Source organism: Helicoverpa zea, chromosome 5 (genome assembly GCF_022581195.2).
Source record: "Helicoverpa zea isolate HzStark_Cry1AcR chromosome 5, ilHelZeax1.1, whole genome shotgun sequence".
Lineage (NCBI taxonomy): Eukaryota > Metazoa > Arthropoda > Insecta > Lepidoptera > Noctuidae > Helicoverpa > Helicoverpa zea.
Genome location: NC_061456.1, coordinates 1,593,373 through 1,607,638, shown reverse-complemented (window position 1 = coordinate 1,607,638; position 14,266 = coordinate 1,593,373). Strand labels below are relative to the sequence as shown.

The 14,266-nt window shown below is 37.4% G+C and overlaps 1 protein-coding gene across 1 annotated transcript; it reads left to right on the top strand.

Moving 5' to 3' along the window:
• The first annotated feature begins 11,182 nt into the window (after positions 1-11,182).
• Positions 11,183-12,062, top strand: LOC124630453. The gene is made up of 2 exons (XM_047164364.1): positions 11,183-11,603; positions 11,716-12,062. The coding sequence occupies exons 1-2, from the start codon at positions 11,509-11,511 to the stop codon at positions 12,002-12,004; spliced, it is 384 nt and encodes a 127-aa protein (XP_047020320.1). The 5' UTR covers positions 11,183-11,508; the 3' UTR covers positions 12,005-12,062.
• Positions 12,063-14,266: the final 2,204 nt, after the last annotated feature.

Genomic DNA, 14,266 nt, shown 5'->3' with positions numbered 1-14,266 from the left:
AGCTGTCAAGTAAATATGTCACGTGTCGCTTGCGGCTCGCGTGCTGGCTACCAACTGCCTACTAGCTACGTGGCGGTAGCTGATGAAGTATGAGTGTTTGTTTTTAGAGAAGGTAGGTCATAGGAATGATATCCTATGAGTTGTGTTGTATAGAATTGTATAAACAAAGGGAATAGAAAATAATAAAAAGTAAAAGTTTGTAAGAGTACATGTATGGACTATTATTATTCTCTCACACAATAACTACTGGATCATCATCATCATCAGCCTATCGCAGTCCACTGCTGGACATAGGCCTCTCCAAGTGCACGCCACTGAGATCGATTTTCAGCTTCTCGCATCCAGCTCCTGCCAGCCGTCTTGCGCAAGTCATCACTCCACCGTGCCTGAGGACGTCCTACACTACGTTTGCCGAGGCGTGGTCTCCACTCTAGAACTCGTTTACCCCAACGGTTATCGGTTCTTCGGCTAATATGGCCTGCCCACTGCCACTTCAGCTTGCTGATTCGGTGGGCTATGTCGATGACCTTGGTTCTCTGACGGATTATCTCATTTCTAATGCGATCCCTCAGAGAAATGCCGAGCATAGCCCTTTCCATAGCCCGCTGAGCGACTTTAAACTTGTGAACCAGCCGTACCGACAGTGTCCACGTTTCGGCTCCGTAAGTCATGACAGGTAGGACGCACTGATTGAAGACTTTTGTCTTTAGGCACTGTGGGATCGACGATATTAGGACTCGACGTAGCTTCCTAAATGCAGCCCAACCCAACTGAATTCTCCTATTCACCTCGTCCTCAAAGTTGTTTCTACCTAACTGCAATGTCTGCCCGAGGTATACATATTTCCGAACAACTTCGAGAACGGCGCCGTGTATCGCAATCGGTTCCGGTAGAACATGTTCATTGAACATGACCTTGGTTTTGTCCAAGTTCATCCGTAGGCCGATGCGTAGAGAAGATCCCACCCAAAACAAAAATGTGAAAGACTGCCAAGTTCGATAATATGGGAATGCTTCGCCTATAGAAGAAGTGAGATCTGAATAAGTACCAAGTTCCATACACATACCTCAGTTAAAAATAGTTACTTTTTAATGATGTTACCTGGCAAGTTTTCACATACCTTGTTATAAACCTACTAAACGCAATGAATCAAGTATTTAATTTTCTATTAAAACTTGCCAAGTAACATCATTAAAAAGTAACTATTTTTAACTGAGGTATGTGTATGGAACTTGGTACTTATTCAGATCTCACTTCTTCTATAGGCGAAGCATTCCCATATTATCGAACTTGGCAGTCTTTCACATTTTTGTTTTGGGTGGGATTTCATTTATTTTTGTAAGGTTGTTTATTTTATTTTTTTCTTATGATTAAGTTAGTTAAGGAAATGGTTCATTTATACTATCTTTTAGATTTTTAAATATGCACTATGCTTCTTACAAAGAAATGAACTAGATTAACTAAATGGACTAGATTTACCAACTGACTGACATGACGTTATCATTTATTATGTTCGTGGATCAAAGTTACACATTCTTTATTTTCGAAAGTGATTCACACTTTGCCGTTTTCAGATTTTTACTTTACTTTGACTAAATACAAACCTTTGTACCATTCGAAGGTATATTATATAAATATAGATTTTAGTTCGTTTTAGTTCCTTAGGGGTATAAATTTACACCGGGTATAAAACACCTTCATTATTTTGAAACCGACTCACACTTGGCCATTTTCAGATTTTTTCCTTTACCTTGACATAAAGACCTACCTCCATGCCAAATTTCAAGTCAATACGACCATTGGAAGTGGTCTAGGTTTTTGATGAGTGAGTCAGTGAATCAGTCAGTCAGTGAGTGTATAGTAAAAATAGCGATTTTCTGACGTCAATATCTCAAGACCTACAATAGGTATATTAATGAAATTTTGTATTTTAGATAAGGGAGGGGGTCTCAACAGATACTAGAAATTTGATATGCGTAAATAAAATAGATTTTGAGTTACAGGGGGGTCGAATTTGGCCCGAAATGGTTCGTGTAATATAACCCACGGCCGGTGTGTCTCTTTTTTTTTGCTCGAACTTGGCGGACACACTGCCGTGTGTCTAGATTCAGCCAGGTCGTTCAGCATCTGTTACTACTGGATGGATTTTCTGTAATACGTTTATGTATGCTGCCTATGTACAGAATAAGACATAGGAAACATTTAACCATGGTAGTTCCATTGGGATGCTGGTCAAACCACGGGTAAAATATTTTAAATGCGAATGTGTATTGTTTACGTAATCACGATAAACCGATTGTGGTGGCATTTGACACAGAAATGTAGGTTGCACCCTAGAGGTGCACAAAGGCTACTTTTGCCACATGAAATTCGGTGCAGCAGTTTTTAGGTTTATCGCATATAGGCAGACAACTTCGTCTTATAACTTGTGTGATTTTATCCCGCAACCGTTGAAATACTGAGGACATACATCATTTTCGCACTTCGCTCGCGGCTTTCGTGTGGCGACTGTTACCCAGTTAGCTACTTACTGAGTAGGAAGCACCCATAGACAAGTCTCTCATCATTGTACCATAGACGAGTGGGTTTCATTGTTAGGAACCATAAAAAACACATAGGACGTGGAAATTTTACCGTTTCGAAATAGGCTTGCGGTTTCTGACGTCACATAATTGGCTGATTTTCACATAATTGATGTTTTTAAAGGACGGACGAGATGGATGGAAGATTTTTAAATGTGTGGGTTATGTAAGTGAGTAACGTTGTTCTTGCTTCTTCTCTTAAGCTCAACTAGTTTACACCGTTTGTAGTAAGAGTACTGAAAGGGTACCTATATTTCACTCTTGGAGGAACGTTTCACAGTGGTCGAACAAATTAGTGTTTTCATCTGTCAATTTTCATTTAATTTCAGTTTAAAAATCCTTTTATTTGTGTAAAACTTACGAGGGAAATAACAGCAGATGCGTAAATTATAACAGTAGCCTGTACTTCTATGGTTTACAAACGCCTTAACTTGTGCATCTGTCAAACTAAACCTCAATATGCCTGCGGCACGCATGACGTCACTAGCTTCTAACTAAGCTACCTGGTTGCAATATTTATAGAGAGCTGGTAATACGCGCTTGAGGCAATGTCCACTCTATTGGGAAGGCGAAGAAATATGGAAGCAAAGTGTTGATTGCGAAGATTGGGTAGGCGACAGTTAGGGGATGATAAATGCTGGCTACTGGCTAGTTTGATTCTGGTACGCACGATCAGAATTTGTGTTGTTTGGCTCTCGTAATTCTCACGAAGTCTGGAAAAAGTTGCTATGCTAATGTATCGTTTTGTAGTGCATTGCCGATGAAGTCCAGATTTACATTTTGAATGTTTTATGTTACAAGTTACGGTTGCTAAAAGCAAAGGACACGCATGGGACGCATAGAGGTTTTATTTCCCGAAAGCAGGTGAGCCATACTTGTGTACATGCACATTGTCTGTCTTTGGATGACTCAGGAGACTCGACCACTAGATTATGAGCGCTCCCGAGCACTGAAGTCATCCGCTTTCATAAGACAAATCAAACAACTTATCAAACTCCCAAAGAAAAAACGCTACCTCCAAAAAATTTCATCCTTTGTACCTTGAATCCCAAAACTTTGATAATACGGGCGAAATATAAATAAAGCGTAAAACCCCTTGTGAGGTAAATAAACACGCTATCGAAGACTGAGTCGGGAGTTGCACCTGTGGACAAACAGGGCTTCTTATTTGTTAACAAGGGCTGAAGTTGGAGAATATGGTGAGGAAGAATGGAGAAAGTGATCGCTGTTTGTAGGAGGTTGAGGGTAAAAACTGTATTTGAAAAATGTTGGGATTTGTTACTAATTATTAAATCGTATGTTTGGATTAGATTTAAAATGTAAATAGACTTTTAAGTTTTCTGGTTTCACTCATAAGTAACACACCTGATTCTCACGTAGGTTTTTTTTACTAAAAAGTTTCCGCTATTAGTTATTTGATTGAGTTTGAGTAAGTATTATTGATCGATCAAAAAGCTCACACGCTCAGTTCCCTCCCATTAGTAAACTCATAAACACAAATCAACAACTTTCCCATGGAATTCAATAAATTTTACGAGTAAGGCGTTGACGAAACATGCGAAAACCCATAATTTATTTCTCCATTTCCCCATACTTGTAATAAATATAAGAAAATACCAAATCCGTTTACGTAAACAGAGTCGAAAGTGTAAACTTTGCAACTCAAACGCGTAGAATATGCGAGGAGCGCGAACTTTTCGCAAGAAACTCTTTGAGTTGTTTCATATATACATATATTGCGTACGCTTGCGGAGTTTGGGTACACTGCGATTATCTAAGACGTGTGAATATTCTACAGGCTGTTTGTGTTTTGTTTTTACATATTTCATAACTGTCTTCTGCCAGCGGTTTCAGTCGTGGGAACTTCTTCTCTATCCCAGATAACAATCAGCGTTTAGATTCCCTCGATCAGAAGGCTATCTAAAACTGAAAATAATTTTCCGAATCGGACTCTCAATTTACGCTTTCAATTTAGTATATTTCATATATTTTTTCATAGACTATGTTAAGATCGCCACAGTTGGTTTACATTTTACAAAGATTGACTCTTGTTTTTCAGAACTAGTTTAATGATTTACTACTGAATATATTGATTTGTTCTCAATGTCTATTGGTAAACACATGCTCAGTTTACAATATGAATGATTAATATTATTAGTTCAATGATGTCAATAGTGAATAATTAATTTGTATGGTGTTTGGTTAAGGTGTGTCCACGGTATTAATTATGTGTCTCTAAGACAGATACTATAAGCAGTACCCACCTATATGTAGGTAGAAATACCTTCCATCCGCGGTTTCACCCGTGTCCTGTGGAAACTAGCGCGTGCACCTGGTTGAAAAGTATAGCCTATCACGATAAATGGGTTATCTAACTAATTTTTCGATCGGCCAGTAGTTAATGAGATAGCGCGTACAAGCATATACCTAAACAAACTCTTAAACTGAATACTTAAGGTACTATAAAATGTATATCAATTAGGTAACAGTCAGTTTTCGTTTACAAATCTATCTAATGTCAACATATGCTCATTGTTGCAATTTGAAGTAAAAACAAATGCACCGAGAAGTGTGTCTCAAATCTAAAATGTTCTTCGCAAAAGCTAATCCCACCAAAAACATTAAATGTAAAAATAAAGCCAATCCTCTACGCAATTCCTCCACCGTAAAAAGTTTTGAAATCGCATAGAAGCCAAGTCCTGTTCAACTTTATTTGTAATAATAAATCAATATTTTGTGACTATATCAATAGTTTTGTTCACATTACAATAATATTGACTTGGCCATCAACAGTTTTGTTCACATTACAATAATATTTTCCCTTTATATGTAGCTAATAACCTACCTTGGTGCCAAATTTGAAGGTTCTAAGTTTGCTAGAAGTACCTTAGACTTTTGATGATCGGTCAGTGAGTCAGTGACAAAATGGTGTAACTTTGATCGCTCATAACTCGTAAACTATTTATTCAAATGTCTTGTAATTTTGAGACTGAGCTTTTTCTAATACTTACTCTTGGTCATCGAAAACCTAAACTCCTAGCTTTGTTCACGTGGAAGATACAGGGGGCTGAAATAGCCGCGAAACGCTTCGAGAAAAGATGGTACGGCCGTGCCCGCTTTACTCGAGTCTTGGCTGGGGCACTGCCGTGCCCTCAGATCTATTAATAAGTCTCAATCAAACCAGAAACTAGCAGTATCCTGATATCCTCTAACAATTAATTTGCGGATATTTTTGTGGCTGTCTACGTGATTGATAACGAGCCCTCGTATCCACTATCATGATTAATGGCATATCTTCGAAATTGATACTCTTCCGAGCGATATGATACGAAAATAAACTTATCTCTGGAGTATTGTGTGAATGTATGTTCGTGGTTGGAAGAACTTATAGTTGTGACAGGAATTGGGGAAAGGCTTAGGAATGGTCATTTGAAAGTGTTATGAAGTACTTTGTAGTAAGTACGTTACTTGTAATGATAAATGCGAATCTTTTGTTGCTATCATGATTGTAAAGTCGATGTATATTGCACTCATTTAAATGCACATACAGAAATCTTTATGATAACTTGTATGGAAAAAAACCGTTTAATAACATCATCTACAGCGACAGTATCTGGCTAGTAGCTACCACTAAAGATGAGGTTGGATTCATTACATATTCGATTATTTACCCTTTAGGATAGGTTTTCTTATAACCAACGGCTATGCCGAAGGCTCAATTGTAATAAGTAGTTTGATTGGGTCAGCATTTTGTCCGCTGTGTGTACATACATTTTATTTAATGTTCATCTTATTCAAACTTTTAAACATTGCTTGATTACATAGTGTTGTTATAGTCTGAGTTTTTCATGACAGCGACATTTGGAAACACACTGTACTCCACAAGTTCATACTCGCGAGTATCACTGCTTTGAGCAAAAACATACTTTAATCTGATCCCTAAGCTACGTACAAATGGTGTTTATTTGCTGTTCAGTAGAAGTTCATACGTTTTATGTGTGTTTGCAACACGCTTTTAATGACTTTAATGGTTCTTATTGGTATATTTTAAGCTTAGGAGACTGTAGATAAACGAGATACTTAATAATATAAATGCGAAAGTAACATGTAAAACTCTGTTTGTCTGACTGTCGGATTTTCACGGCAAAACTACTGATTTAGTTTGATGTAATGTGGTGATCACAAGCACTATTTCTGATCGTGGGTTCCTATGCGATTTTCCTTTAGTTTGCTATGAGCGATTTATAAATAACAATTTCATAAATTTATGGATGTCATCCCAGTTTTAATAAAGACTACCTTTAAAAAATCCGACATACTTAATGATTTTATCACACGCGCCCAAACGAACGAGCCTTACATATTCCTATCCATGTTCAGTAAAGAGAGACATTGTAATCTCCTCTGTCCCGTCGGTAAACAAGTCTCCTGCATGTCTCTCGCATCAGGGGGGGGGGGGTATGAGGACACAAGTAAGGGGGGGGGGAGGTCCTCACAAAAAGCCCCTGTTTGCTTTGCTAATTGAATTCATTGTAGCACAAATGATGTTTAAAGTGCCGCGATTGTACGCAAAGAATTATCTTTTTAAGCTCCAGATGAGACAAAGAGCTGTTTGATTGGATTAGAATATTATGGGGGTTTTAATTTTAATATCTGAGGAGTGAGGGCTGGAAAATAAAAATGTATGTTTTTGTAGTGCAATTGAATTGAAGAGTATTTAAGAAAGTTGTTTTTTAAGTTGCAAAGATTAGTCTATGTAAGATTTCTTCAATTTAATAAGCACTTCCTTTATTTAAAGAAAACGCACTGCTGCTTATTTTTATTGTGTACAAAACTGTAAGATGGTGACACAGGTTTGTTAATCCGTAAATTTTCACCTAGATTTTTAAATCACAATAATTTGTCAATATACTTCATATTTTACTCCCATAACATACCTTAATATAAAGCTACAAGTAAGCTACCACAGACGTGGAACCCCACATTTATGTATATCTAATTGAATTCATTGTGCCGCAAATTACGTGCAAAGAAACGTTGTATGCTCCCCGCAAAGAACTGTGTTACTACAAAGGATAAAAGATAAGCGGATAATTCTGTGTGTTCAGCAAAGAAACGTCTTTTTATAGAGGGAATTCAGTATTCACTAAATACAAGTATCTTCATATTACGGTTGGTGTAAGGGTGCGTTTTAAGACCAGGAAGTGCTCATTTTATCATAATCTTCAATTGTTTTTTTTTGGTAGATTACCTACGCTAAAATGCTGGCAAACGCAAATTTTGTTTCTTTTAATAGCTTCTATAGAACTATTGAGAACCTTAAGTACTTATGTAGTTTATATGTGCACTGTCTAAATGCATGTTAGGCATCTATGTCTGAAGGAAAACATCGTGATTAAACCTGGACTAAAAAGTGCAAACCCGCATGGAGCTTTAGCGTGGTGATAACGCTTATTCTTTCTCTGTATGTGAAGAGGCCTGCGCTTTATGCCCTGTGGGACACTAAAAAAGGCTTGATAATGATAATGAATCCAGACTACATAATATCTAAGTAAAAAATATTATATAGGTACTTCCAAAATATACAAGAAAAACAGTGTCCCCAAAAATCTTTACATCCATCTTCCAAACACAAACAAGACATAAAAACTCGGCAGTCCAATAGGAAAAATACACAAACCAGTGAGTTTGCTAAGAAACACAATATCGTGCAGTGCCCGATCGCGCTTAGCCGTAGTGATCCACTTGTTCAGTTACAGCTGCAGTGACAATAAAATGAAAACTTTTTTATGTAAAGCTGCTGTAAAAATTTGGTAAAGAAATGAAGCCTGTTTATGTTTGGGTGGATAAAAACTTTTTGGTTTCGCAACAGATTTTTAGGAAAAGTGGATGTTCAATGCTGTCTATATATACAGTTAAGTGAAGTAAGTTTTATTATAAGTAGGTGATTGATCTCCACTGCTTTGCCACATATTTTAAATAAAATAATGTAGGTGCAGAAATTGGCCTTCCCAAATAGTTCAGAACTTGTTTGTCGAAATTCTCATGCTATTGATCTTACATGATGCTTAAGGCACAGCCGAGGGAACTGCTAGATGATTCATAAAATTACCTTCTTTTTTCCGGTCCGCATGTTTCTTGCTTAATAACATATAATGATTAGATGACCTCGATGGCGCAATGGTCACCAAGCCGGACTGCCGAACCTGAGGTCCCGGGTTCGATTCCCGGTTCGGTCGACATTTGTGTGATGAGCATGCTTGTTGGCCGTGGTCTGGGTGTTACAATATGTATTTATAAATATGTATATTTAATGATTAAACGAACTTACCTGTACGTGAAGTTCTATCATAATTATGCTCGCGCCGAATCCTCCGAGATTAGTAATACAGTTCTTTTATACACATGTAGTATCGCATAGATGTCACCACTCGTACACTAAAGTTCAGAGAAATTTAGATTTTAATGTAGGTAGATTGATAAAGTAAAAAGAAATCATTTTGCGGGTAGGCGGTGTTCAGTTTTGCTCTCGCATTTTGTCGTAGCTCATATAGTTTAGAGTAAGAAATCCTGTAATTCATTGATGTATTTCCGGAATCCGGTATAGTAAAGGGTTATGATAGGTATCATTGGGGGGGTGGGATTACTAATCTCTTCGGATTCGGCGCTCGCATAATTATGATAGAACTTCACGTACAGGTAAGTTCGTTTAATCATTAATTATGCTCGCGCCGAATCCTCCGAGATTAGTAATACAGTTCTTTTATACACATGTAGATCTTGAGAGTATGTCTAGGGCGGGAATATCATCAATGAAAATCTGTGTCAATGTTAAACTGATATGGCTTTATTTTTATATGAGCAGTTTACACAGTAACAAAAAAATAATAATATACTTATACTTAATGAATTAGGTAATCAACGATTCTTAACAGAGTTGATAAAAAGAAAATCACCAACTTAAACTAGATACATTATCTAATATGCCTAACTGAAAAACAATTATTATTATAGTAACTATCACAGTTGGCTGTGTTAGAGGTACATTTTTTAATTGGTATTATAGAATTAAATATTATTCACTAAATAGGTGAGTATCTATTATAACTACTACTAAAGTCTTTACTTGGTTTGATTTATAATTGCTTCCGCTAGAGTATTATCATTATTGTCTTTTATGACAGACCTATGATAGAATTTTGCGAAGGTCATGGAGTTCCTACTCCAGCCTGCTGTTTTGCGGATCACATCTAAGCTTACGCCGAGTGAATGCGCACGCGACGACGCAGCGTGTCTCGTGCTGTGTGCACTAAACACGCTGGTGTCGACCCCGCACTCGCTGAGTGTGTGCTTTATCCAGCGACTAAGCGTTTGTGTACCTACAACCTTATGAGGTTTTCTAAATCCTATGAATACATCATCTGATGTTCTTAATGTTGAGGTGCGTTCTATATAGCACAGTAAGGCTGAAGCCGGACAAATTGATATTTTTTCTGAAAAGAAGGGTAAGTTAATGACTGGTTGATGACAACCTGGTCTAGAGGTCTTAATGAAGTCGGGGATTTTAATAATTATACTTTGTGAGGACTTTTGAACATTGCTGAGTTTTATTTTGGAAAGAGTTTGGGCTCTTTGTGCCGTCGAAATAGCTAATAATGTAATAGTTTTATATGTAAGTTTATCTAAAGTTAATTCTTCATTAGGGTGCCATGAACTTAATTTATCTAAAACCAGGTTGGTATCCCAGGTAACATCATATTTGGGTTTTGGAGGTTTTAATCGAAATACCCCTTTAAGAAACCTTTTTAACCTATCATCATTGGATACAACTGGACCTAGGATCAACGATAGGGCTGATCGGCATGAATTAAGGGTCCTATACTGGCCACCATCATTAAAGACTTGAGTTAAGAAATAAATTACTGTGGGTACAGATGCATTGTAAATATCTACAGAGTTGTTGCTACAAAAAACCCACCATTTTTTAAAATACACTTCATACTGCTTCATGGAATTAGGTGCCAGTGATGCTAGCATTATGTCAAGTGATGATTTGGGTATGCTTCTCCTTGAAAATGCATTCCGGATAATGTTCCTGCCACCAGGGTAATCGAGTCGTGTATCCGGCGGGAGCTGGAATGAGATAATAAAGCGTTGCTTTTAGGTGGAAATGTTACAGTTTCTGATATGAGTAAGGATCTAAACATAGGGTACCATGGTTGAGTGGGCCAGAGTGGCACAACCATGATACCTCGTGCTTTGTCGGTAATTATTTTTCTTAGTGTCTTTAATATGACCGAGAATGGCGGAAAAGCATAGAAAAAATAATTTGACCAAGAAACTGTAAAAGAATCTGTGGCAAAGGCGTCAGGATCGCGGTGCCATGATATGTATGTGTCGCACTTATTGTTAATGCGACTCGCAAACAAATCAATATTCGGATGACCCAAAGTACAGGTGAGTGTTTCAAAGGCCCAGTCGGACAACTCCCATTCAATGTCCGGGTGGGTTCTTCGTGATTCGTAATCTGCAATATTGTTGTCACTTGACTTAATGTATGAAGCAAAAATGAATAGATTTTTACTCTCGCACCAGAGTCGACTAGTTTCAAAGACGGCAATCTGTGCATTTTTCAAAAATTGAGTTATTAATGTGGTAACACAGATAAATTTGAATAAAACCGCTTGAATTAGAAGCTACCTAACAAAAGCGGTAATCTGCTATATAAAAATCTAATCAAAATCCTGGCTTAGGATCATATGTGGCATTCTTTAATACGTTTTTATTCAAAAACGGCAATCTTAGGTCATCGACCAATCAGAAGCGAGCGTTGGTAATGGCCGCTCGCACATTATTGTACGGAGATTTTAACACGTTTTTAGTGTTATTTTAATTACAATTAAGTGATTGAAGGTGTAAAGTTATAATGGAGTCAAGCCCCAGCCTTGTTACTAATAAATTTGCAAGAAAACGCAAACGAGATCCCGAAAATTGGTCAAGAAACCAAGCTAAAATATTGAGGTTAGTTTGAAGTTAGGGCTGTCACAAGCTGGCATGCTGTTTGGGTTAACTTTGGTTTTATTGAAGTGCTTACTGCTAACTTACCTGCTTACGTATTTTCTATTCTTTTTAGATATACCCCAATATCAATGCCAGAAAAAGTTTGTAACCATAACTCTAAGGCGCTTAAGTGTGATACTCTAACAATGTCGCAAATGAAAAAATTAGTAATAAAGATAAATAAATTATCAGATTTGAAGAAGCTGTTGTGCAAACATTTTGGTGCTGAGTGGAAAGAAATTCCAACTTTGTCATATTATTGTAATATTTTTGATGAGCAGGAGTCGCTTGATGCATCGACTATACCACCTTCTGATTATTGCGATGAGGCGTTAGAAGAGGTTCCAGATCTCCGTATATAATAATATTCTTTTAAAATTTGTGTAAGAAGTAAGTGCAATTAAAAGTTTGATTTTATGAGCCCATTTTTTATTTATAAGTCCCCTTAAATATACCCCCATACTTTCAGTCAGACAGCATAATTTTTATGCTATTGTGACAACCCTGATTTTATAAGCAGGTATTTGGTATCAAAAATGGCAATCTGCACATATGTCAGTTTCAAACCCGGCTATCTTAATAACTTAATTTCATATCCGGCAATCTGCAAAATTAATATTTAATTTATGACTTATTCTTAGTAAAGAAATATAAAAACCATGACTAATTAGTTCTGTTGAATATTAAAGAAAATTTCAAAAGTAGTTTTGGAATCCTAAAGACAACTAACACCAAGTAAGGCGTTTTTTTGACATAACCAAAAAAATACTAAAAGTCAGATTGCCGACTTTGAAACTAGTCGACTCACCAGTTCCAGATATCGCGAGTTATTTGTGTAAGGTGTGGGTATTGTATACCCCCCATTTTATTTATATATGCTACTGCCGTTGAATTGTCAACACGTAGTAGTATTTGACAATCAAAAAAATCTTTTGCAAATATTTTAAGGGCTATGAATGCGGCGAGCAATTCTAAATAATTAATATGGAGTTCTCGTTCCGTCATTGACCACTGGCCGCTCGCAGATCTTCCTCCGCAAGCCGCCCCCCACCCCGTCGTTGAGGCGTCAGAAAATATCTCAACTTGATAGACATCAGTTTTTATCCTATGGACAGAATGTTCTATTTTATTAAGCCACCAGTTAAAATCTGGTTGGAGTGATTCGGGTAAATTCATAAAACGATTATAATCATCATGATCTTTCAAGTTAAGGTATTTATACCTCTCCATTTCTTTAGTATGTAGCCATCCATACTCAGTGGCTGGACAACAAGACACCAAAGACCCTAGTAGCTGAGCGAACGCCCTAATTCTACAATGATTTAATTTTGAAAACGTCTCAAGTTGAGACTTCATTCGTGACCTTTTATCTTGTGGTAGACTAACCTCGAATTTCGAAGAGTCTATAATCATACCCAGAAATTTACATTTTGTTGAAGGGCACAAAACACTTTTGCTGTCATTAATAATGAAACCAAGTGACGTTAATAGGTTTTTTGTGAACTCCATATTATTTAAACACTCCTGGCGGGAGTATCCAAATAATAACCAATCGTCTAAATATACAGTGGACAGGAAACCCGCAGTTCTTAATAATTTAGCTATAGGTTTGGATATTTTTGTGAAGATATATGGGGCTGTACTGAGTCCGAATGGCAAGACATTAAATTCGAACATTTTATCCTCGTAGCAGAATCTCAGGTATCTTCTAGAATCTTCGTGTATATTAATTAAAAAGTATGCATCCTTTAGGTCAATTGTTACCATTTCGCAGTTATGTGATACAATTTTTAACGCTGTTCTTAGATCTTCTAATTTAAAATGTTCAGTCTTTATAAACTTATTTAGATTTTTTAAATTTAAAATAAATCGTTTCTTGCCATTTGGTTTTGGGACTAGGAAAATACTCGATATAAATTGGTTATCACATGGGAGACATTCAGAAATGGCGCCTATTTTAAGAAGATCATTAATTGCTTCTACAAAAAAAAATTTTTCGGTATCCGTATAATTTGGCTTAGAAGGGAGATTATATTGAACAACAGGTGAAGTGAATTGAATTTTGTAACCTCGAATCCATGAAAGTATGGTACGATCATTAGTAATAGTAGCCCATTGGTCATAGAATAGGGATAAACGGCCGGCATACTTAACTGCATCATCTAATAGCGGCGGCGGGGGTGAGGTCGTGATGACGTTCTCGATGAGTGCGCGTGCGGCGGCGGCGGAGGGGGGTACGGAGCTCGCGACGCTGCAGGCTCGCGGCTCCTCGGCGCCGGCAGCCCCGTCCCCGCAGGCGGCCTGCGCGACTGGGGGGGAGCTTTGCGGTTTAAAGGCCTTGTAGCTGTTCCCTTTCTATTTGCCGTTTTATTGTCTGAATCTGCTTTCAGTTCAATTCCTGATTTATTAACCGCCTTGGCGGATTTTAAGGTATCCGGTAAGTTTTCACCAAAAAGAAATGTATCAATCTGAGTGTTCTTCAGGTGTTCTTTCATATCGTTTTTAAGGGCGAATAAGATGAAATTACGCCTTGTTATGGAATCTGCGTGCTGCAGGTCACAGAGAATTCGGCTTACGTCCATTAACTTTTGTAACAATTCGTTATTTTTTGATGCGGTATTTAG

Coding starts and splice junctions, on each gene's coding strand:
- LOC124630453 (XM_047164364.1), top strand. CDS start 11,509: ATGGAGTCAAGCCCCAGCCTTGTTACTAATAAATTTGCAAGAAAACGC. Junction 11,604..11,715: donor AACCAAGCTAAAATATTGAG/GTTAGTTTGAAG, acceptor TATTCTTTTTAG/ATATACCCCAATATCAATGC.